At 42.0% G+C, this 23957-nt stretch overlaps 1 protein-coding gene and 1 pseudogene across 1 annotated transcript; one reads left to right on the forward strand and one right to left on the reverse strand.

Annotated features, from left to right (window-relative positions):
- The first annotated feature begins 316 nt into the window (after positions 1–316).
- LOC122650749 lies at positions 317–8270 on the forward strand (annotated as a pseudogene).
- Positions 8271–12570: 4300 nt separating this feature from the next.
- LOC122650751 lies at positions 12571–13964 on the reverse strand. The gene is made up of 3 exons (XM_043844138.1): positions 13704–13964; positions 13139–13536; positions 12571–12781 (listed from the first exon to the last, which is right to left on the reverse strand). Exons 1-3 carry the CDS (start codon positions 13962–13964, stop codon positions 12571–12573), a joined length of 870 nt encoding a protein of 289 aa, XP_043700073.1.
- Positions 13965–23957: the final 9993 nt, after the last annotated feature.

Here is a 23957-nt window from a genome sequence, read left to right on the forward strand (position 1 = left end):
TTGTATGAATGTTTTACCAATTCTCTTGCTCTTTATAGATTTTAAAAATAGTTTTAATTTTGTCAATTCATTAACAGGTTCAACTACATCTAAGGGTGATATTGAGCTGATTCCAATACCTGTATATGTCTTTTTGGAACACATATGGTGGAAATGGTTCGCATTTAGATGCTAGAGTTTCCAAAATATTTTGCAAATGGGCCTGATTCAATTCAAAATGTGGTAAAGCTACTAGCATTGTCTTGGAACTGCCTGAACTAAGCCACTAAATTACAAATAGAAAAAAAAAAAAAAAAAAAGAAGATATTTTGCCAACATGGATGCTTTTGAAGAATCAAAGAATGATATGAATATTTGGACATTTTTTTCACAAAGTTCAACGATCATTTTTCTGGATGGGTTTTCTGCTACTTCACACCTGATTTCTTTATTAGTTTTACTTATTTCCTGGGCTTGCAAGAGACGCACAATGCCTAGCCTTGAAAATTCAAAGCCAATGTTGAAGAATACATATTTTTTATACTATTGGTTAGCTCTTATATCTTGCGTGGGTTTGGCTATTTGTGATCTTCTCTTATGCGTGTTAAATTGCCTCTTTGGGTATAGAAATGGTTGGTCTAATTTAAATATTGTCTCCCAATTGGATTTTGCATTCAGAACACTCACTTGGTTTGTGATCTCTGCTTACTTACACATCCAATTTTCTCATTCAAGTGAGCACAGGTTCCCCATTTTATTAAGGATTTGGTGGGCCTTCTACTTCCTAATGTCATGTTCCTATGGTATTATACATCTTAATTTGTATTGGAAGCATTCATCCTTAACATTCCTTTTATGGGTTTCCGATGTTGTATCCGTTATTGCTGGTTTTTTGTTTTGCTATGTTGGGTTGTTTGGTAAGGGGCGAGAAGATGAATATTTCCATCTTTTGGAGCCTCTTCTGAAAATTAGTTCCAACAGAAGCAGTGGGGGTGACAGACAAAGATCAAATATTGGTGGTGAGGGTGTAACTCCTTATGAAAATGCCAGTCTTCTTAGTATTTTTACTTTCGCTTGGATGGATCCTTTGCTTGCACTCGGATATAAAAAAACATTGGATCTTGAAGATGTTCCTCAGCTTGCCAAGTGTGATAGTGCTGATGTGATTTTTGCTCATTTTAGAAATAAACTTGAATCTGATGGTAATGGAAGTGGTAACGTTGGTCAGATAAAGGTACTCCAGCTGGTGAAGGCATTGATTCTATTAACGTGGAAAGACATTCTATTGACGGCTCTATTCTCCATTGTACATACATTGGCTTCTTATGTTGGACCATACCTTATTGATGCCTTTGTTCAGTTTCTCAATACCCCTCACCAATTAAAATATAAAGGATATGAGTTAGTATTTATTTTTTTTCTTTCAAAGCTTATAAGGTGCCTCTCAGAAAGACACTTGTTTTTTCAATTGCGAAAGGGCCTCAGGCTTTCAAGCCAATCAAAGCGGAAGCACACTAGTGGAGAAAACATTAATTTGATAAATGTTGATGCTGAAAGGATTGGCTTTTTCAGTTGGTATTTCCATGATATTTGGAGGGTGCCTCTTCAAGTTGTTCTAGCAATGGTGATCTTATACAAAAGTCTTGGGCTTGCTTCACTTGTAGCTTTTACTGCCACATTGGTTTTGATGTTAGCAAATGTTCCATTGGGAAAACTTCAGGAGAAATATCAAGGGGAATTGATGAATTCAAAGGATCGAAGGATGAAGGTGACATCTGAGGCTCTAAAGAATATAAGGATTCTCAAGATCCAAGGTTGGGAGATGAAGTTCTTGGCTAAGATAATTGAACTCAGGAAATTGGAAACCATATGGTTAAAAAAATTACTTCATACATCAGTTATGACTACCTTTATCTACTTGCCTGCTCCTATGTTTGTATCCATGGTTACTTTTGGATTTTGTGTTCTAATGGGAATTCCACTAGAGTCGGGAAAGATTTTATCTGCACTTGCAACATTTGAGATATTACGAGGGCCCATTTATAATCTCCCTGACACAATCTCCATGGTAGTTCAAACTATAGTTTCCCTTAACAAGATAGTCTCATTCCTTTGTCTCAATGATCTTCATCCGAATATAGTACAGAAGCTTCCAAGAGATTGTGCCAAGGTATCAATTAAGATCGTCAAGGGGAATTTTTCTTAGGACCTTCATTCCCCTAATCTCACATTAAAAGATCTTAATTTTCAAGTGCACCGTGGTACAAGAGTGGCTGTTTGCGGTTCAGTTGGGTCAGGTAAGTCAAGCCTACTTTCATGCATATTGGGGGAAGTGCCGAAGGTATCTGGAGCCATTAAGTTGAATGGGACAAAGGCTTATGTTGCACAATCACCTTGGATACAGAGTTGCAAGATAGTAGACAATATATTGTTTGGCAAGGAGATGGACAAGAAAAGGTACGAGATGATCCTTGAAGCATGTTCGTTAAAGAAGGACTTAGAATTATTTGCTTTTGGGGACCAAACTATTATTGGAGATAGGGGAGTTAACTTGAGTGGTGGGCAAAAGCAAAGAATCCAGATTGTACGTGCATTGTACCATGATGCTGATATTTATCTGCTTGATGATCCTTTTAGTTCTGTGGATGCTCACACAGGAACTCATTTATTTAAGGTAGATGTTCTTTGACCTCCACTTCCAAAGGTTTCATTGATGAAACTAACTTGAAGCTATACAATTTATTGTTTACATCACACTTTTGTTCACCAGAAATTAAGTTCAATCTAAAAATTGATCTAAGAGAATGAAATCATCCTGGACAAACATGACATACAAACATATAATTTTTGCAATGCATGTTCTTACAGAAAACCTATGTTTGATGTTACTTATCATTATAAATTTAAAGTAACTAGAATATTTTTGAATACCTAAATGAGAGCATCTAAACTTTTATGACAGGAGTGTTTGCTAGGAATTTTAGGTTCAAAAACAGTAATTTATGTCACCCACCAAGTAGAGTTTTTACCTTCTGCTGATCTTATCCTGGTGAGAATATGCTATCTTTTTTTTCATAACTTCAAGTCCCCAACTTGGTATGAGAGTGATTGTTACCTTCTTTTGCTTGGCAGGTTATGAGAGATGGAAGGATTACTCAAGTGGGGAAGTATGAAGAGATTCTTAGTTCAGGAACTGACTTTATGGATTTAGTTAGTCCACAAAAGAAAGCTTTTGTAGAACTTAATTCTTTAGAACGTGGGACTGCTTTGAATAGTTTAGTTAATGGTGAGGAAGAAGATGGTAATGTTTTGTGTGGCGAGAACCCTATTCAAGATGGAGAGGAAAGGGAACCCAAAGACTACAAAACGGAAAACTTGGATGGGCCAAAAGGGCAGCTTGTCCAAGAAGAAAAGAGAGAAAAGGGTGGAGTTAGTCTTTCATTCTATTGGAAGTATTTTACCACTGCCTATAAAGGGGCTTTTGTACCATTCATATTATTGGCAGAAATTCTTTGTCAACTTCTCCGAATAGTCAGCAGTTACTGGATGGTGTTGGTTACTCCCGTTTCAGAGGATGTGAGACCTCATGTTAAAGGATCCACTATCATCTTTGTATATGTTGCTTTAACCCTTGGAAGCTTTCTTTGTGTACTTATAAGGTCCACGCTCATTGTAACTGCTGGATACAAGACAGCAACTCTGCTCTTCAACAAAATGCACTTGTGCATCTTCCGTGCCCCCTTGTCATTTTTTGATTCTACTCCAAGTGGAAGAATTCTTAATCGGGTTAGTAAATATCCTTAATACTCTTCGTACACAAATGGTCTTGTTTGATCAGCATAAAAGTTAATATACTTTTAAATAAACTCTATTTTTGATACAGACATCCGTAGATCAAAGTGCAGCTGATACCACTATTCCACGTCAAATTGAAGAACTTCTTATTTCAATCATAGGATTCTTAGGAACTATTACAGTAATGTCACAAGTTTCATGGCAAATGTTAATAGTTTTTATTCCAATGTCTGTGACATGCATTTGGTACCAGGTAATTCTATAACCACTTTCACTTCTCATGATTAAATCAAGCTTAGATTTTCCCAATAATTAAAAAGATATAGTACAAGTTGGTTCAAGTTTGCTTTGATCAGTTATGTATGAATTTTCTTTGTTCACACATATATTTTTAGTAGTGGATGCATGCATGCATGTTTGGGTGTGAAAGTCAGAATTTAGACCTTACTTTTCTTTTTGAATTTATAAAAATATATGCAAGAAATCCATTTTTTCAATCACGCATTTCATGTAAATTAATTTCTTTATATTATCTTTTGCTTAACAAAATTGTTTGACAAGAAATGATAAAACAAGGCCAATTTATCAAAATGCAAAGTCCACCTAAAGCGACCTGGTTTTCCTTTTAATATGCATAAAATATTTTAGATATGTATGGATAAAAATAAAACATGAACTATTAGCTTTGTTGGTAGATTTTTCGTTTGGACCTCATATAAGTTTTGTTAACTAATTTTTCATTTTGTACTAGCTAAATAATATATCAATTCATAATTATGAAAATAAACTAGTAATTTTAAAATATAATTTGGAAAATTATTTTAAATTAATAAATGATATATATATATATATATATATATATATATATATATATATATATATATATATATATTTCTTAATAACTAGATATTAAGGTTAATAGAAAATGTCCACCGCAAAGCCTTGTCTTAGTAGTCCAACGATTTTGGATCATGTGGAGGGAAGATTGAGTCAAACCAACAATTGGATAGTTGTTTCGTGTTTGGATTAGTCATGTCTCAATTTTGGTGCAACGGTTAGGTTGCTCCATTGTGACCAAGTGGTCACGGGTTCGAATCTCTAGAAATAGCCTCTCTACGAAGCAGGGGTAAGGCTATGTACATTATGATCCTCCCTAGACCCCATAGTGGCGGGAGCCTCATGCACTGGGTACGCCCTTTTTTTCATTATATGACCACCATGTGTGGACTTCTACCCTTGTATTTTCAATGGTTGAATTGAAATTAGCCAAAGTTGCGAAAGTTGAATTCTCAATACTCAAGGCTTGGATATTTGATGATCTGGACAACTTACATCAACAAAATTTGAACTATAATGGAATTGTGGTAGATATATGGGTAGTCAAGAGAATCCTATCTAAGTGGAACACCTAGGAGCCGCTGCCACATTATTACTTATTTGATAGTTTTCCATTGGAAAATCTTCTTCGTTCTTTCTTTTCCACTATCATTTTTTTTTAATCTTTTCCTTTACATCCCTTTTCGAGTCGGAAATCAGCCTTTCCGTGAAGCGGGGGTAAGGCTGCATATATTATGACCCTCCCTAGATCGCCGCAGTTGTAGAGCCTCGTGCACTGGGTACACCTTCCCCCCCCCCTCACATCCCTCTTTCTTTCCCTAGTGATTCAGGTGGACATGGTATCCATTCAAAAGCATTGCATTTAGCGTAAGTGAAGTACCTAGACTGCACTACGTAGCATTTTTTTTTCTCTAAATTGCACATTCATATGCTTTTGGTAACGATGAATATGATCATGCTGTCCAATCCATCATTAGCGAATTTTTATTTGGTAAAATTGGATATAGTTACATATAGTTATTAACTGAATTTGAGATTTGATAAAATGATAAAAAAAAATTGGTTAAGAAATGAAAACGAATACCACAAAGTTTCATATACAGCTACATTCATAATCAATAAACCTTTTATCTAAGAATTTGGGATAGAATTTTAGGTTATAATGGATATGTAAGTAAGTATATAATTCAATCAAAATCTAATTAAAATAGAATTTAAATATAAGCACCTCACATAAGAAATCCCTCACAAAACAAAGCCTATATCATTTTCTCACAACTATACATTTATTAAACCTTTTTTTTAAAATTGTACCTAATTTCCTTTTTCATGAACCTCGTCTTGTAGCAATACTACATATCTACAGCACGGGAACTATCACGGCTATCCGGAGTATGCCAAGCTCCAATTATACAACATTTTTCTGAATCTAGTTTAGGTTCAACTACAATTAGGTGCTTTGATCAAGAAGAGAGGTTCACAAACACAAACCTCAAGCTGGTGGATGAGTATTTTCAGCCAAAATTTCATCTCTCTGGTGCAACAGAGTGGTTATGTTTCCGCATGGATATGTTGGCATCCATCACATATGCCATCTCTTTGGTTTTTTTGATCTCAGTGTTGAAGGGAGTACTTAGTCAGGTAAAAAGTTGCACTTGCGATCTTATAAATTCATCCTTTAAGGCAACCATGTTGATTGCTCACGTAGCATAATTTTGAAATTATTTTGTTTTCTTTTCTTTCTTGAAGGTGTTGTGGGTTTAGCAGTCACATATGGGCTTGATTTCAGTATGCATGGGGTGGTATGGGATCTTAGCAGTGTTGAGAATAAAATCATATCTATTGAGAGGATACTGCAATATGCCTGCATCCCTAGTGAACCCCCTCTATTGGTGGAAGAGAATAGGCCAGGTCGTGAATGGCCATCACAAGGGAAAATTGATATTGTTGATTTGCAGGCAATCTCGAATCTAGAATCCTCAATTCTTTATCTCCCTCTTTACCACCTTACTTAATTACTCGTTTATGATTCCTCCCCTTTGAATCCTAATGTTGTTGGACAATTCCTCCTACTCCTATAGAATTATGCTAACCTTCATGATTTGATTATTTAATATTTATGTAGGTCCGGTATGCCCCACACCTTCCTCTTGTCTTGCGAGGTCTCACATGCACATTCCTTGGAGGGATGAAGATTGGCATTGTTGGGAGAACAGGAAGTGGTAAATCAACCCTCGTACAGGCTCTCTTCCGCATGCTTGAACCTACAGCTGGCCAGATTTCGATAGATGGTATCAACATCACTATGATTGGCCTTCATGACTTACGGTCAAGATTGAGCATCATCCCGCAAGACCCAATTATGTTTGAGGGAACTCTAAGAAAGAATCTTGATCCACTTGAAGAGTACACAGATGAACAAATATGGGAGGTGGGCTTTTTCTCGTTTGATGAGTAATATTTAATCAGTGACAAAGACATGATGGACATATCTTTTGCTTAGTGGTGATTCATACACAAACCAAACACATCGCAATTCACTGGTTAAGGCAATTATCTATATGAACTCCTTTCTTGTGTCATCTTCTTCTAAGTTTTTGTTCATTTTTTTTTTAAATCCTTTCTACTAAGATATTGAAATCATTTCATTGGATGCATCGAATCATCTTCGGGTCAAGTGTGGCGTATGGGATTCTCTTATTTGGGATTTATGAAGTACATTGTGTTTCCTACCTTGTTTTTCTTTTTCATTTCGCATCCCCTTACTTGTTTATTTCAATCTCTTGCTAACTTATATTTAGTAATTCTATATCACCTTGAATAATCAAGTAAGGTGATAAATTGACATGGACTTTTTGTTATGCTAGGCTTTAGATAGATGTCAGCTTGGTGATGAAGTTAGAAAGAAGGAAGGAAAGCTTGATTCTACAGGTTGGTTTCTTCTCATATTTACTCCATACCAAAGGATTTTCGACATCCATTTACCTACAGACCTTCCAAAATTCATTGTATGCATTAACTCTAGTGCACAACCCAACCTCTAACCCCTTTTCCAACAAAAAGTATGGGGAATAAGTTAATAAAAATAAGTCAGCAATACCTAACCCATTTTTATATGGTGGTTGTCGCAGTGACTGAGAATGGAGAGAATTGGAGCATGGGTCAAAGGCAGCTAGCATGTTTAGGGCGGGTATTACTTAAAAGGAGCAAAATTTTAATACTTGATGAAGCTACTGCATCAGTTGATACGGCGACCGACTATCTAATTCAACAAACGCTTAGGCAACACTTCTCAGGATCTACCGTCATCACAATCGCACATAGGATAACATCAATTCTTGATATCAATATGGTCCTCCTCCTTAACAATGGTTAGTAACTAGTAATGAGTGCTCCACAATCAAATGGGTTTAGTTGACTTTGGTAATATGTCTTATCATCCTTTTCTAGTGTTTGAATTAGATTGGCATGTTTTCTTGTGTTGAGCAGGTCTTGTACTGGAATATGATTCCCCAACCAAATTGTTAGAGATCAAGTCCTCATCATTTGCAAGGCTTGTCAATCAGTACACTCGAAGATGTAGTTACTAGTGTTTTTTAAGGCTAAATAAATGAGTTTTGAATGTTCAAATATAAGCAGGCTGCATTAAACTATGGTGCATTGCTAGTTTGTCCATGACAAATTGGAAGAAGATAATGGAATAAATATTGAGATTGTTTGTAATCATTTGAGTTGGTATTGCATTTAATAGAAGTATTAGGGGTAGAAATGAAGATCAGAGAAAAAAAATAATTTTCTTCATTCGTGTTTATAAATATTGGGAGAAGTTTAAGTGGTCCAATGATATCTTTAGATTGCTACAAAATCTACCATTTCACACATTGAATAGAGATAAAACTTGTGAACGAGTAAAGATCCCATGCTCACATGTCAAGTTTTAGTCAAAATGAAATGGCCACACGGTAAGATAAAGCATTGATAATTCAATGAAAATGCAATTTTTCTATAGAAGAAACAGGCAGATGAAAATACAAGTGAACATGGTAATACATTGGAATATATATGCTTGAATTAGTGTCTGAAATTTGATATGTGGCCAACCCTAGACATATCTTAAAATCTACTACCAAAATTTCTTTGAATAACAACTATGTTATTTTTCTATGCTTAAATTGTTCTTACCAATTCTTGGTATGATTAAATGAGTCTTCTTAAAGTTTTCTTTCCTTGTTCATGCATTCTGACCCAAAAGTCTCAAACCTGATTCTCACATTGGCAGTTTGAATTGTTCCTATAGCCAACCATATGAGAGGTTGTTATTCTGAACTAAAAAATGTTTGGCTGAGGTTCTTCATAAAATAGATGTCTTCTTAATTAAATAACTCTTCAGGGCATCAACTTTTTTGTTGATGAGTTGTTTCAGAAAATTTTTAACATCTCAATTTTTGGTAAGTTAGGGATGTAAGAAGAATTAAGCGATTTGTAACTATTTAAAAGGGGGTTTGGATCCCTTGTGCTGGACTTAATTAGTGAATTTTGGTTGTGGCAGTAGTGTGGTTTTGTGCATACTTTTCTTTGACTATGAAGCGAGAGAGAGAGAGAGAGAGAGAGAGAATTAGGCACCCTAGCATACGAAATAATAAAGAAATCCCTTTTCAACTACGGTAATGGGTATGTATGCAGTGAGAGGGATTGAATTGAAAAATATGAGCGTTATTTCATTTGATGGTTAGATTCCTCTATGTGTTTTATGGCCCCCTTGATCTTTTGGCTAGTAGTTGAGACCAATTTGTTTGTGGCAAGGCAAAGCAAGGCATGAAAGTGAAAGTGAATGAAAAAGAAAAAAAAAGAAAAAAAAAAAAAAACAAGAGAGGAAAGTGGAATTCCTTGGGACTAGATAGGGCACTGTTGCCTCAGGAAGTAGGGTAACTTGATCGAAATTTCTTGGAAGGAAACTCAAAAAAAACTCTTGCATCAATGTCTCAATGTCTTATGGATATATGCAAAAATTGAAGCTACCAAGTATTTGGGTGTCTAGTGTATGCTCCACCATGTCATTCAGAGAACAGTAGTGGAGTAGAAATAGAGTTTACTGTTGTGAAAGAAAAGCTACTGCCTTAATGCCTGGAAAGAAAGTATGATAAAAAATACTCAAAGCCTAAGTCTTTGGTTCCATCGATGCTATGAGTGGTTTACTTGAAGGTGAGTAGTGTTCAGAAAATATGAGGAGATCCCTTAATCTTGATGTGTGCTTGTTACTTGAATTGATGTGGGCTGATAAAATTCAATTGTGGGGGAACCTTTAGCTCCTTGATCTTTGGTTGAGCAATTTTGGAGATTGTGTGCACTATACAACTTATGTCGTGATTAAAATTTACAGCATTCTTTTTCTTATTGAATTTTGGGTGTACAATCACTGCAAACACCCACGAGACACAACTCGTCCACTAGGGGTAACCTAGGGGTTCAAAGGCTTGTTACACATGCTAAGTGCAACTGTGATTCTTACGAAAGTGAGTTAGGATTTTCTGCATTCTAGATTAGTTTTTTGGTTTACTTGAGGATAAGTAACGTTCAAGTGTGGGAGAATCTGATGAGCACATTTATGTGCGAAATCTTAGGGCTATAAAGCATGCATTTTTTATATTTGGAATGAAACTACTCGAGGTTTTTGTTTGTGTTTTCAGGTTTTAGGTGAATTCTTTTGAAAATGGAGCAAATGATGCTAAGGATCCATTTTTAAACTGTTTAGTGGTGTTTGGCAGTGGTCGAAAGCGTCCAGGAGTTGAGAAAATCAAGTTTGGATTGAGCACTAAAAGAATCATGCCAATTAGTCAAATTTGAACATGAGTATAGTGGGTCCCTTAGCATAATTTTGAGGTGTTAATAGTATGGATGCGTAGCCCGTCGAGTCAGCTTCGAAACGGTTCAAACGACACTTGATTCCGAGTTGAAACGAAGAAGTTACGACCGTTTCCGTAACGACGCACGAAAATGGAATGCCACTGTTTTCAATTTTTATAACAGGGGTTTGTTTATAATTATAAAAAATTGGCAAGGGACAAAGTAAAGCAAAAGTTCAGATTCGAGGGGTCGTATTGCAATTATCAGAGGTTTTCTTTTCTGTTAGCCAAAAGATTCCATTTGCAAGGCTCTAGAGTAGTCCAATTTCAACTTGAGATATCTTGGGCTCCCAAATTCCAAATTGGACGAAATTTGGGTCTATTTTGGGTGATTTTCGCAAGGAACGCAATAGTGAGGCCTATATAAGCACCCCATGCTTCACGTTTTTTGAAGGAAAGAATGGGTATTTTATTTATTCTTGAGTGGAATCCTAGTCATCACTCTCTCTCTCCTCCAAATTTCCAAGGGTACTTTGGGGATTTTACTTTGGATAGATTTCTTTTGGAAAAAATTCTCTTAACCTTGAAAGGTTGAAAAGTCAAAGATGCCTTGATCTCATTGCTTGGAGAAGACACCTGCAAAGAAAAAGAAGCACAAGAATAGAATTAGAAAGTCACTTTTTGAAAAATAGAAGGTTTTTATAGCTAAAATTTGTATCTCTCCCTCTTTCTATTTTTTCTCTTTTTTCTTGGGATTCAAGTAATGTAAAAGAGGAAGGAGAAGAGAATATTCTCTTCTCTTAGGGAATATTTCTCCGACCTCTTCCCTCTTCTCCTTTCTCCTCTTCCCCCTATAAATACCCCATGGTTCTCTCTTGTAAACTTGTTCAATTGCTTAGTAAAATTTCTCTCTTTTTCTAATTTTTGGTTTTCTAAGTTTCTAGTTTGATTTATGAGCTTAGTTTAATGGTTGTAATAGGTTTAATTCATGCTTTAATTTCAATTTATGTCTTCAATATGTTTGTAATCCTTTAATTTTAGTTTAGTTTTAAAGCTTTCTAGTCTAGGCTTCTAATCCTTGTGAGAAGAATTAGAGACTTGGAAGAGGAAGCCATGCAAGGATTATTCAAGTGTTCAAGCTTCTTCTACTACATTCATGCAAGGCTTAATTCATTCATGCACTTTCAACTTTGGTAGAAGGGAGTATTAGTTCTTGATTGTATTTTTATTGTCTTCTTCTTAATTCTTCTAGTTTCTTATTTCTTCTTCTTATTCTCTACCTCTTTCTTCTTCTATTAGTTTTATTTTATTAGTATTCTCATCTCCATTAATCCCTCCATTCTATTAGGAATTTTCATTTTTCATTATTTTTATTTTCATTCTCATTCTCTACCTCTCTAATTCAATCATGCTTTTAGGATTTTATTTTTTAGTTACTATTATCATTATGTATTATGGTAGGATTTTAATTTAATTATTTTTGTTTTAATTTCAGATTTGGTAGCGTCATTTCAAGTGTATTAAAAGAAGCAAGCAATTTCAATCCGGTTCAAGCACCTTCGGATTTCACCTCTTTAATCTCTTAGTCTCATTCTTCTTTTGTTTTTTTTATGTGATTGTGGTGTGTGGCTGCGATTTATTCCTTCAATCCACGTTAGTATTGATAGGTTAGATGGATGTGTGTTAGGATGCCAATTCAATTCGTTAGATATGTAATTTCGCTAGATGCTTATGAGTTAGGATACGTTAGTTTAATTATCATTAGTTTAATCCAACACTTTAATTAATTTGGTTCACTTTGCATTGGTTTAAAGTGAGTAAGATAGAGTGGCGTACATCTCCTTAAGTTTGACCCGTAGCTATGATTGATCCGTACGCTTGTGGTTATTATTTCTTGCAAACAAGATGGATGCCCAAGACGGCGATGCCAATCTGAAATGGTAGCAACATTGGCGGAAGCAGGGGAACCAGTGATCGGAGAGTGCGCAACAGTGAGAGGCAGCCAAAATAAGCCATGGTCACTCTGGCCTCGGCAAAGAATCCAATTGGTCTGGCAATCCTTAATGAAGAAAGAGTCAGAGAAAAATTCAAAGTACACATGATTATCAGTAGAAAATCAAGAAATAGAGAGCAGATTACAGTGAATTGAAGGAACACATAAAACCGTAGTGTGTGAAAAAATATGACCAGATGAAACCATAGAAGTAGAACCAAAACAAGTAATGGAAAGAGCCTGACCGTTACCGACAATAACACCATCAGAACCATTGTATGATTCGGAGATGGCCAAATTAGACAAATCTGCAGTAATATGGTTGTTAGAACCACTGTCAAGAATCCAAAAATTTGAGGCCAAGGAACCATGAGATGTGGAAACAGAGGAAACATAAAAGGTTGAAGCAGAAGAGCAAAGCATCCTACCAAGATAGGCGTGGTTGAAGCGCTGAGGGCACTAGGAAGCAGAGTGGCCATCAAGACGGCAGATCTGATAGAAGGAAGGAGAGACAAAAGTTGGACCTGCTGAAGATTGGGGCGAATCAGGGAAAGATTGGCCGCGATGCTGGGAAGAACGATGATTACCGTAGCCACGATTACGATAACCATAACCAGAGGTTGGAGTGGACTAACCAAAGTCAGAATCTGGACCACGATAGCCAGATCTATTGCCTCCATGATCAAACTACCGATTGCGATCAGGGGATCGAGCCTGATTCCAGTTGTTGGAGCGACGAAACCGATCAGAACCACCACGATAGCGCGACCAAGATTTATCAGAGCCACCACGAGACTTCTCCGAACCACCGCGAGTAGAAACATTGGCAGTGAGAATGCCAGAGGTTGTGGCAGAGGCAGAGGACTGTAGGTACAGTTCCTGAGTGAGTAATAAGCCTAAGAGATCCAAAAAAGAAATGGATTCCACTCGCAGGCGAACCGAAGTGGCAAAATCCTTATAATCGTCTCTAAGACCACGGAGAACCGCAAGAACTAAATCTTCATCAAGGGCAGGACTGTTGATAGCGGCGAGGGCATCAGCAATGGAGTGCACCTCAAGACGAAATTCCATAACAGTAGCAATTCCTTTCTGTAATCAAAAGAGGCGATCCTTAAGATCCATGACCCTAGAGCGGGAAGATGGAGCGAATACCCTGGTTAGGGTTTGCCAAGCCTCAAAGGAGGTCTACACACAGATGATACGAGGGATGGTCTCTTTAGAAAGGGAAGAGATTAACCAGCTAAGGATTAACTAACCTTGACAATCCCAAAGATTAGAAGGAGAATCGTCAAAAGCACAGTGGAACCATCAGAGGACACCGGAGATGGTCGAGGAAAAGATCCGTCAACATAACCAAGGAGATTGTGACCATGAAGCAATGGCAGGAACTGAGCGCACCAGAGCAAGAAGTTGGTCGAAGAAAGCTTCAGAGGCAAAGAGGGATGAAGATTGACGGAAACCAAGGAAGAAGGAGCAGACGAAGTTGCAGTGTGCGCACCAGAGACGGTTGACACCATGAGAGAAAAAAAAGAACTCGTAGGAGTCAAAAGTGAAAGAACTCGTAATAGTAAAAAAAAAAGGCTCTGATACCATGTAAAGAGTAGACCAAAAAGTAATTCTCTATTAATGTCTCATAGTATTTATATTACATTAGAGAAGCCATAACTGAATAACTCAAGAAGCCACGTGGATACAAAGACAGTCACAGGTAACTGAACAAGTGAACTAATGCTAACTATCTACACGTGCTGATGAGCTGGGCTTCTCCCTTACAAACTCAACGAATAATTGGGTGGTTTTCCAAAATAGAAACTACGCAGCAAAGGGAGAATTTGTATCTTCCGATTCAAATGTTTTTTTTTTTTTTTTTTTGCTGGCTCTCAAAAGCTTTCACTGAAAATTTGCTAGGTTTTTTTTTCTGTTTGAATTGGGTGGAAGGAGAGAGAGAAAATGAAAAAACTCTTCTTTCTAGCAATCAAAAACTCTAAAAAAGAAGAGTTTTTTCATTTTCTCTCTCTCCACAAATTCATAAATCAGAAGCATTAAGACTTCAGAATAGAAAAACCCACACTTCTGCTTTAGAAGAACAATTTAGCCGCCCCAATTAAACTCTAAAAGTCGTTATAGAAAGCCTCTATTGCAAAATGTGTGATGAACCCAAATTCACTCCAACCAATCAGAGGTCACCATGTGTCTCGGTCCAAGGAAGGGCACCAAAACAGGGCCAGTGAAGGACCAGCCGAAGGCACCGACCACCAACACCCATGGGCGCCAACCTCCTTGGGGGCATGGACCTCCCTGGGCGCCAACCCCCTTGGGGCATGGACCTGGGTGCCAACCCCCTTTGGTGCGGATCCCCGAGCACGGCTTCCCTCGAAGACGGCAGTCATCACCGCCATCAACAAGACACAAATCGCATCACCAAGGACTCTAGGCCACTGCCTATCCAGTCACGTACTCTAAACGGACTCATATACTGAGAACCTCATCTACCACATAGATGAGGTATATCCACCAAGGATACCAAGTCTATCGTGACACCACGTCTCACGGGAAGACAACCTATCAAGGAGGAGCCCTACTACTCAGGGACTCTATCACCTATGGCAAATACTCTACATCAACTGAGACTCTCCACACCGCCATACACTACTATAAAAGGCAAGGTACACAGTCCCATCAGGGGACATCTTAACTCATCTTGAATATTACTATTCATCTATTTGCTTAGAGAGATCTAACTTAGGCATCGAAGAGTCCTAGGCTGGAACCACACCGATTCTCCTTTGTCACCCCAGGGTCTTTTGTAGGTTAAAGCACTCGAAGGACCGCTGAGCGATTTCTTGACGCAACAGATTGGCACCGTCTATGGGAACGATGCTAGCCATAGTATCTACTAGCTTGTTTCCATCACTGATCAACCATGGCACGTAGGAAGACCGCTCCCTCCACCAACAATGCCCCGAGGGAGGGGAATGAATCACCTCCTCTAGAGAGCTCACATCGCAGAGCCACTAACCATGTCTCTCAGGAGAGGGAGATCCCAGAGAACTAGCAGGTTGGGGGAGTCAACCTCAACCCCGAAGCAGCCATTGAAGCCCCCATGGAGTTAGTACCTGATCCTAATGCACCAGCCACTACGGGTCAGGTCAACGACCTGCAGCGTCAGATCCTCGATGACCAACGACTCTTTCACGAATACCTCAGGCAGAAGGCGGTGACCCACCATCGCAGACGAGAGAAAAGCCCCAAGAGATCACCTCCTAGGGGTGACAGGTCCGAGAGGCACACTAGGCAACAGGGAGAACTCTCTCAATATCCAAGGAGAATGGTAGACCTCCCAGCACGGTCGAACAGGGGGAGAACACCATCACACCGATCTGTGGTACTTAACCCTGAAGGGTCCATTCGGAGGTCAGTGTTTGGTGGTCGACTAGAAGGAAGTCATGTACCAGAGCGAGGCCAGACTTACCGTGAAGGAAGCCCCTCGCGGTCAAGATAAGATTCATCACGACGTGACCCTTCACCATCTCGCCAACAGTCGAGACGGGAGGGGACTTCCAGGAGAGGACGCGAATAAGCTCACAGCGAATGACTAGTAAGGCATGGGGAACAAGCACGGGATGAAGAGTTAGACAAGAGACTCTGAGAGTTAGACAAGAAACTAGAAGGGTTGAAGAAGCAAACTAAGGGTGAGACACACTCGATCCCTGGACAACACCCCTTCTCAGAAGAGATCATGTCAGCCTCATTGCCATCCAGGTTCAGGTTACCTACCTTTGAACTCTACAGTGGTACCACCGACCCTAATGACCACATCAACTACTTCAATGGCATGATGACTCTATATGGTGGATCAGACATGGTATCCTGTCGAGCATTCCCTGCATCCCTCAAGGGTGCAGCGACCTCATGGTTTTCCAGACTACGACCCCGATCGATCGGATCATTTGTAGAGCTATATGAACAGTTTGTGACCCACTTCCAGAGCACATCAACTACTTCAATGGCATGATGACTCTATATGGTGGATCAGACATGGTATCCTGTCGAGCATTCCCTGCATCCCTCAAGGGTGCAGCGACCTCATGGTTTTCCAGACTACGACCCCGATCGATCGGATCATTTGTAGAGCTATGTGAATAGTTTGTGACCCACTTCCAGAGCAGCGTCAAGCAAAAGAAGACCACGGTCAATCTGCTGAACGTGGTGCAGAACCCTGGAGAGTCCCTCAAGGAGTATGTCAGCAAGTTCACCAAGAAGTCCTTAGAAGTCAAAGACCTGGACGACCAAACCCAGCATGGTACCTTAGCTGGAGGCATCCATGACATAAAGCTGATCAAGGACCTGATGCGTCATGAGACCAGAACCATGAAGGAGCTCCTGGAGCGATGCAATGAGTTCGCCAATATGGTCAAGATAGTACAGTCACGGGCAAAGGCAATTGAAGGCAAGACCCAAGACAATAAGAGGTCAGCACTAGATGACCGCAAGGAGAACAAAAGATTAAGGACTGAGCGACGATAGGAGAAAGGCGATCGCCCATCGGGAAGAAGTGATCGTCGATCAAAGAGAGGTGAGAGGGCAAGCAGCCCAGAGTTCACACCCCTCAACACCACCAGGTCATAGATCCTCATGCAGATACAAGACCGTGACCTAATCAAATGGCTACGACCTATACTGGCAGGACTTGAGAAGCGTAACCCTCACAAGTACTGCCTCTTCCACAAGGACTATGGGCATAACACAGAAGAATGTTACCAATTGAAGCGGGAGGTAAAAGGCCTTGTGAAAGCAGGGAGTTTGAACAAGTACGTGAAGGGGAGGCGTGATGGCCGATCAGGCCAAGGTGATCTAGGACGAGATCGAGAAAGAGAAGAACCAAGGAGGGAAGAAAGAAGAGCGGATCGAGAAAGAGAAAGAGATCGCACAAAAGAGAGGAGAGAAGCACCAGAACCAAGCTGCACCAAGGGATCCCCTATCCTCACCATACTTGGAGGGCTGGGGCAAGAATCTACCAGAAAGGCCAAAGCCCATGCCAGGTTTGTGGGAGTAGTAGAGAAGCTAAGCAAAATAGCAAGAACCGAGACAGTGATCTCCTTCTCGGATGCAGACTTGGAAGGAGTAAGCTTTCCACATGAGGATGCCCTGGTAGTGCAGGTGGAGATAGCCAACCGACCAGTACACAGGGTGTTGATTGACACAGGGGCGTCCATGGACTTGCTCTCACTGGAAGCCTACCGCAGGTTTGGATTTAGAGACGATCAACTCAAGCCAGAGCCCACCTACCTCCATGGATTCTCGGGTGCCACAGCCTCCATCGGAGGTACCATAGAGCTGCCCGTCACCTTTGGAGAGCACCCTCGACAGGTGACCATCATGGTAAACTTCATCGTCGTCAGGTCCGTGGTGTCGTTCAATGGCCTCCTAGGGCGACCTTCCTTGATAGCCCTTAGAGGTGAAGTGTCTCCACTCCACCTGAAGATGAAGTTCCCCACTAACAACAGAGTGGGGGAAGTTCGAGGTGATTAGAAGAATGCCAGAGATTGCTATGCCACCTTCGTGAAGAAGAACAATGGCAACACACGGGGGATGGTACTATGCATAGAGAACCTGGTCAGCGACCAGAGAGATGAACTGACAGAAAAAAGAGGAAGACCAGTGGAGGACCTCATCCCCTGGCCACTCAGCAAAGAAGACCCTTCCAAGGTCGTACAGATTGGCACGTTGTTGAGCAATGAGCAGAAAGAAGAGCTAGGACACCTCCTGAAGACAAACATGGATGTCTTCGCATGGTCAATTGCAAACATGCCAGGTATACCCAGATCCATAGCAGAGCACCGACTACATGTAGACCCAACCAGGAAGCCAGTCCAGTAGAAGAGAAGGAATTTTGCCCTCGACCGACAGGCAGCCATCAAAGAAGAGGTCGAGAAGTTGAGCCGAGCAGGGTTCATCAGAGAAGAAAAGTTCCCTACCTGGCTCGCAAACATGGTCATGGTACCCAAGCCTAATGGGAAGTAGAGGATGTGCGTTGACTACATTGACTTGAACAAGATATGTCCCAAGGATGAGTACCCACTACGCAGGATCGATCTTTTGATCGATGCGTAGGACATTAGATGCTGAGTTTCATGGATGCCTACTCTGGCTACAACCAGATCCTCATGCATGAGGATGACGACTCTTACACCGCCTTCTGAACGGACAAGGAGAATTATTGCTATCGTGTCATGCCGTTTGGACTGAAGAATGAAGGGGCCACCTACCAGAGGATGGCCAACAAGATGTTCGAAGAATAGATTGGGCGTAATATGGAGGTGTATGTGGATGACATGCTCGTGAAAAGCGTCCAACCTCATCAACACCTGGCCGACCTAGAAGCAGTATTTGCCGTACTGAGAAGGAACCAGATGAAACTCAACCCTGAGAAGTGTACTTTCGGAGTTACATCTGGAAAATTCCTGGGGTTCATGGTCTCAGTATGAGGAATAGAAGCCAACCCCTCCAAGATCAAGGCCATCCAAGAGATGGCACCCCCGAAGACAGTCAGAGAGGTACAGAGGTTGAATGGAAGGATCGCTACCCTATCAAGGTTCGTGTCACGATCTGGAGACAAGTGCCTGCCATTCTTCAAGACGCTGAAAAACCTCCAAAGTCCTAAAGACTTTGCATGGACGGAGGAGTGCTAGAAAGCGTTTGAAGAATTGAAGGTATACCTCCAGAACCCACCATTGCTTGGGCGCCCAGAGCCCAATGAAGAATTGCAGATCTACTTGGCAGCGACCCCCGTCGCGGTGAGTGCAGTGCTGCTAAAAGAAGAGGGAAAAATACAGAGGGCCATCTACTACGTGAGTCATGTCTTAATTGATGCAGAGACCAGGTACACAAAGATAGAGAAGGTAGCATATGCACTAGTAATCGCAGCAAGGAAACTCAGACCATACTTCTTGGCCCATACTGTCACGGTCCTCACCAACCTACCACTAAAGAAGGTATTACACAAGCCAGATGTCTCTGGACGGTTGATCGCCTAGGCGATCGAGTTGAGTGAACACGACATCAAGTTCCAACCCAGGTCAGCCATCAAAGGCCAAGCTCTGGCAAACTTTGTAGCTGAGTGTACCCTGCCTAAGAAAGAGATAGAAGCACAGGAACTAGAGGAGCAGGATCGAGGATCGTGGGAGATGTTCAAGGATGGTTCGAGTAATGCCATAGGAAGCGGAGCTGGTTTCATACTTACCAGCCCCTAAGGATTCCGAATACAATATGCTCTCCGATTTACCTTCCCAGCATCTAACAACGAAGTAGAGTACTAAGCACTATTGGTTGGACTCCGAGTAGCCAAAGCAATCCAAGTCACACATCTATCCATCCGGAGTGACTCCCAGCTTGTAGTGAACTAAGTGAACGGGGAGTATGAGTCAAAGGATGAGCGCATGGCATCATACCTAGCACGTGCTCAAGAATTGATCGGGCAGTTCGTGAAGTTTGAGATGGTTCGAGTACCCAGGATTGAGAATGCTACTGCAGATGCACTGTCTAGGCTAGCCAATGATGAACTCAGGAACCTAGCTAGTGCAGTGTACGTGGAAATATTGCATGAACCAGCATACCAGGAGAAGCTGGTCAATGAGATCAAAGAAGGGCCTAGCTGGATAGACCCTATACTCGACTACCTGCAGAACAACGTCTTACCAGAAGACAAGATCGAGGCAAGGAAGTGAAGGATGAGAGCTGCAAAGTACACCATCCTGGACGGGGTGTTATATAAGAGGGGGGCCACGGCACTGCTACTTTGGTGCCTAGGACCCAAGGGAGCCCAATATGCCCTAGCAGAGGTACATGAGCGGATCTGTGGAAGCCACATGGGAGGAAGATATCTAGCCTATAAAATTCTCCACCAGGGGCTCTATTGGCCAAGAATGCAAGAGGAAGCCATACAGTACGTCAAGGCCTACGAGCAATGTCAGTTGTTCGCCCTAGTACCCCATCTACCCACCACTAAGCTGACATTGATCCTCAACCCCATTCCCTTTGCCATGTGGGGGGTCGACATCTTAGGGGACTTCACAGCAGCATCAGGCAACTGCAAGTACTTGGTGGTTACCATCGACTACTTCACCAAATGGGTAGAGGCCAAACCATTGGCCAAGATCACAGAGAATGAAATGGAGAAGTTCATCTATGACAACATCATCTATAGGTTCGACGTGCCAAAGATCATAGTCTTCGACAACGGGAAGCAATTCAACCACCCCAAGTTCAGCACCTTCTATCAGAGCTACAACATTGACTATCGACCTATTTCGGTAGCCTACCCACAGGCCAATGGTCAGGTGGAGGTCACCAACAGAACCCTGCTGGATGGAATAAAGAAAAGACTGGAAGGAGCCAAAGGGAAGTGGGTCGAAGAATTACTGGGTGTTCTGTGGGCATACCACACCATAGTAAGGACACCCACAGGAGAAAGCCCATTCCGCCTGGCATATGGAATAGAAGCATTGGCACCGGTAGTGGTCCTCGCCATGTCCCACAGAGTACTATACTTCAATGAAAGAACTTACACAAATGGACTGCGAGCGAACCTAGACTTCCTGGATGAGGTGCGTGAGAAGGCACTGCTGAGGAATGTAGCCTACCAATAGTGAACAGCCAAGTACTACAATGTCAGGGTACGTGAACGGTTATTCCACCAGGGAGACCTAGTCCTAAGGAGGGCAAGTGCATCATAACCAAGGAAAGAAGGGAAGCTATCAATAAATTCGGAAGGACCCTATATAGTTTCCAAGTAGATACGCCCAGGGACATACCGTTTGAAAACTCTAGGGGGCAAGAAGGTAGTCCGTACCTGGAACTTAGAACACCTGAAGAAGTATTACTAGTAGAAGCAATAGCAGTAGAAGCGACAACACCATCAACAGTAGCAGTCAAGTAGCAGCAGTAATGGTAGTGGTAGCAGGAGTAGTAGTAGTAGCAGTAGCAGAAGATGGCATCACTATTTCAAGGCCAATTTGAAAAATGTTTATTCAAATTAAAGAGTTGTTTCAAGAATACTTGTCTTCTTCTACCACTCAATCGAATCACTGCCACTGTACCAAGGCGTTATGTCAGGTGTTATGCCACCAAGGTGTTATGCCACCAAGGCGTTATGCCACCAAGGCGTTATGCTAGGCGTTATGCCCCCAAGGCTCGTTGGCCACCAAGGTCCGTAGACCGCCAAGACAAGACATCTCTAAAGGACTACCAACCACATTGGGTTACACAGGTACAAGAACCATCAAAGCAACAAGGATCAAATGCATGCCATATCAACGTCACCAAAAGAAAAAGTCAAGTACATATAATCCCCGGAAGACAAAAAGCAAGCATCACAATCCAAAAGTTCTCATCCACAAACTCAACCTCCAAAAAGAACATCTATAAAATCATGGGGCATCTGATGGAGGAGCAACCTCTGATCCAGCAGGAGACATCAGGTCAGCCTCAGCAAGAGGAGCAGCACTCGCCTCTAGGGCAGCAGCACCCTCCTCTGTTGCCACAGTGCCATCCTCAGGGGGGACACGAGCCACTGCAGCAGTCTCGGGTAGTAGCGTGATAACCTCTGGGAACCCCAAGAAGTCATAATCAGGGGTCCTCTCTAGAATGCGAACCGCCAAGTCCCTGATGCCTCCATCATATATCTCCTGGTTGTACTGATGAAAGTACGCAGTGATCTCATGAGACTACCGATACGCAGCTACTGCCCGCTCCCCAGCCTCAGACAACTCTACCTTGTGCCTCTGCCTCAAAGCGCGAAGCTCCTCCTCCAAGGCCTGAACTCTAGATGAACTCTGAGCCACTGCAGTGGTAGCCACCCTAAGCTCCTCTGACACACTCCGCTCACGTGCCACAGCCTCCTCGCGGGCATCCTTATGCCCCTGAAGCTCCCTCTCCACATTCTGTAGTGCACGCTTTATCTGAATCTCACGAAAAGCATGACTCTCCAGTTGAAGCACCGCCTCAGTAACACGATGCTGGACCTACAATCAACGTAGCCGACAGTAAGCATCCCAAGCACAAGAGAAGCAATGACATAAAGAGAACAAGAAGAGTAACTCATAGAAGCCATGTCCTGGTAGAGACTCTGCGAGAGTGTGGCGTCACTGAACCCCTGGTGAACTGAACGCTCTACGGGAAGCCTATCTATGCCCAACCACTCTCAACTCCCACCACGAGTGGCAAATGTCGCTCCCTTCAGAAGATCTGACGCCAACACCAAGGGGGAAGAGGTCGGTGGGTCGGCAGCAATGTCAGCGGAAGCAGAGGGCACCCCTTTCCCCCATGAAGGGCGTGGAGTAGCGGACCAAGGGGTAGAGACAGGAGGAGACATCCGAGGAAGAATGACACATGGCCCCATCCTCACCGAGCTGGGGGGATCAAGACCCCCCCTTCCTCTTGGTCCTAGCGACCGCAGGAGAAGAAGTAGAAGCTGGGGGTACCACACCAGGAGAACCACCCCCAGAAGCAGTAGCATGAGCGCTCCTCTTCTGTAGGTTGGAACTGAAGAGGCTAAGATCCGGCCTGATGTCTACTGCACAACAATATCCAATCGAAAATACAAGGCAGATCAAGCCAGCAGTACATAGAAGGAAGGTACATAAGCAAATATCAAAGAAGCCAAATGTCTTACTAGGACTCAACTTCCAAAGGCATAAGAAGGCCTCGGAATCCAGCTGGCGGACGTCGAAAGGGTCGCATCCCTGACACCGCTGGAGGGAGTCATGCTCAAAGTCTCTCAACTCAAGAGGGCGGTTCACCCCCTTGACATCAATAACCTCCCAGGTAGATCGCAAGGCACATTAGGGGACCATGGCAAAAAGGAAGGTCTCTCCAATACTTCACTGAGTTGGTGATCCCCACCAGAGGATCGAGCATGGCGAGCGACCCCCTAGAGAGATGATGGGCGAAGTGGTAACACCCCCCTTCCCCCCCTCTTCGACACATAGAAGTAAGAGAATAGGGGAACGATGGCAGCACGCCCCATCCGATCGAAGAACACATACAAGCCCAGAATGACACACCAAGAGTTGGGCAACACCTGCCCAAGAGTGAGACCCCAGTGCTCCAACACCAACTCCATGAAATGGGAGATAGGGACACGAAGACCATGAACAAAGAAAATACAGTACAGGCAGACCTCATCTCCTCGATGGGAGTAAGCACCGTCATCTGGTCTAGGGACACGGAGCAGGACCTCAGGGGGTATATGGAACTCCCGACAAAGAGACGCCAAGTTCGAAGAAGTCAAGACGCTAGCAATATGGGCCAACTTACTCCTAGGGTCGCCGATAGAAGAGGAAGCTCTAGAGGCCTAACGGCCCCTACTAGGGGCGAAACCTCCAGAGATCTCCTCCTCATCACTAGCGACGGGAGAAGGCAAAGAGGCAGAAGTATCTGCGGGGGTAGACGACCCCAGAGAAGACTCCTCAATAGATCCGACCCCCATCGAAGTCGAATTAGAATCGTCA

Source organism: Telopea speciosissima, chromosome 2 (assembly GCF_018873765.1).
Source record: "Telopea speciosissima isolate NSW1024214 ecotype Mountain lineage chromosome 2, Tspe_v1, whole genome shotgun sequence".
In the NCBI taxonomy this organism is placed as follows: Eukaryota; Viridiplantae; Streptophyta; class Magnoliopsida; order Proteales; family Proteaceae; genus Telopea; species Telopea speciosissima.

Bases quoted from the DNA above. Each gene is read 5' to 3' on its own strand.
- LOC122650751 (XM_043844138.1), bottom strand. From the start codon at position 13,964: ATGGTGTCAACCGTCTCTGGTGCGCACACTGCAACTTCGTCTGCTCCT. The intron at 13,537-13,703 runs GTTAGTTAATCC...TTTTGATTACAG, and splicing joins TAATCTTTGGGATTGTCAAG to AAAGGAATTGCTACTGTTAT. The intron at 12,782-13,138 runs GTAGTTTGATCA...GATTCTTGACAG, and splicing joins CGATCCCCTGATCGCAATCG to TGGTTCTAACAACCATATTA.